This window comes from Penaeus monodon, chromosome 22 (assembly GCF_015228065.2).
Source record: "Penaeus monodon isolate SGIC_2016 chromosome 22, NSTDA_Pmon_1, whole genome shotgun sequence".
In the NCBI taxonomy this organism is placed as follows: Eukaryota; Metazoa; Arthropoda; class Malacostraca; order Decapoda; family Penaeidae; genus Penaeus; species Penaeus monodon.
In genome coordinates, this window is record NC_051407.1 from 30,536,941 (window position 1) to 30,537,282 (window position 342).

Consider the following 342-nt stretch of genomic DNA (forward strand, 5'->3'; position numbering starts at 1 on the left):
TATACATTCACTCTTATCCACACATAAACAAACAACAGAGACTGCAAGATTACGTACGACGAAACCCAACAGCCTTTAACGAAGATAACACCAGACCTCCTCTTCTCTTCCAGATTCAGCCAAACAAGAGGATATCCTCCGAATCAGCCCTTAGACACAGCTACTTTGCCGACCTTCCTCCAAGCATATATGATTTAGATCCAGGTAAGCTTCGGTGCCTCTGGCTAGTTGGGGAGCCGTGCTTGCTATTTCTCGTTCTTTTTTTTTTGAATTTATTTGCGAATGTATTTAGTCTTACAGTTTTTTTTTTTCTTTCTCTCTGGTGTATAGGGCATGTCTGAG

At 41.5% G+C, this 342-nt stretch overlaps 1 protein-coding gene across 1 annotated transcript in view; it reads left to right on the forward strand.

Moving 5' to 3' along the window:
- The window catches only part of LOC119587086 (cyclin-dependent kinase 14-like), a gene marked incomplete at its 5' end in the record, with an annotated part of 168,602 nt that overhangs the window by 163,133 nt on the left and 5,127 nt on the right, over positions 1-342 (forward strand). The window contains 1 exon segment of the mRNA XM_037935836.1: positions 114-204. Coding sequence (XP_037791764.1) covers positions 114-204 — 91 coding nt within the window.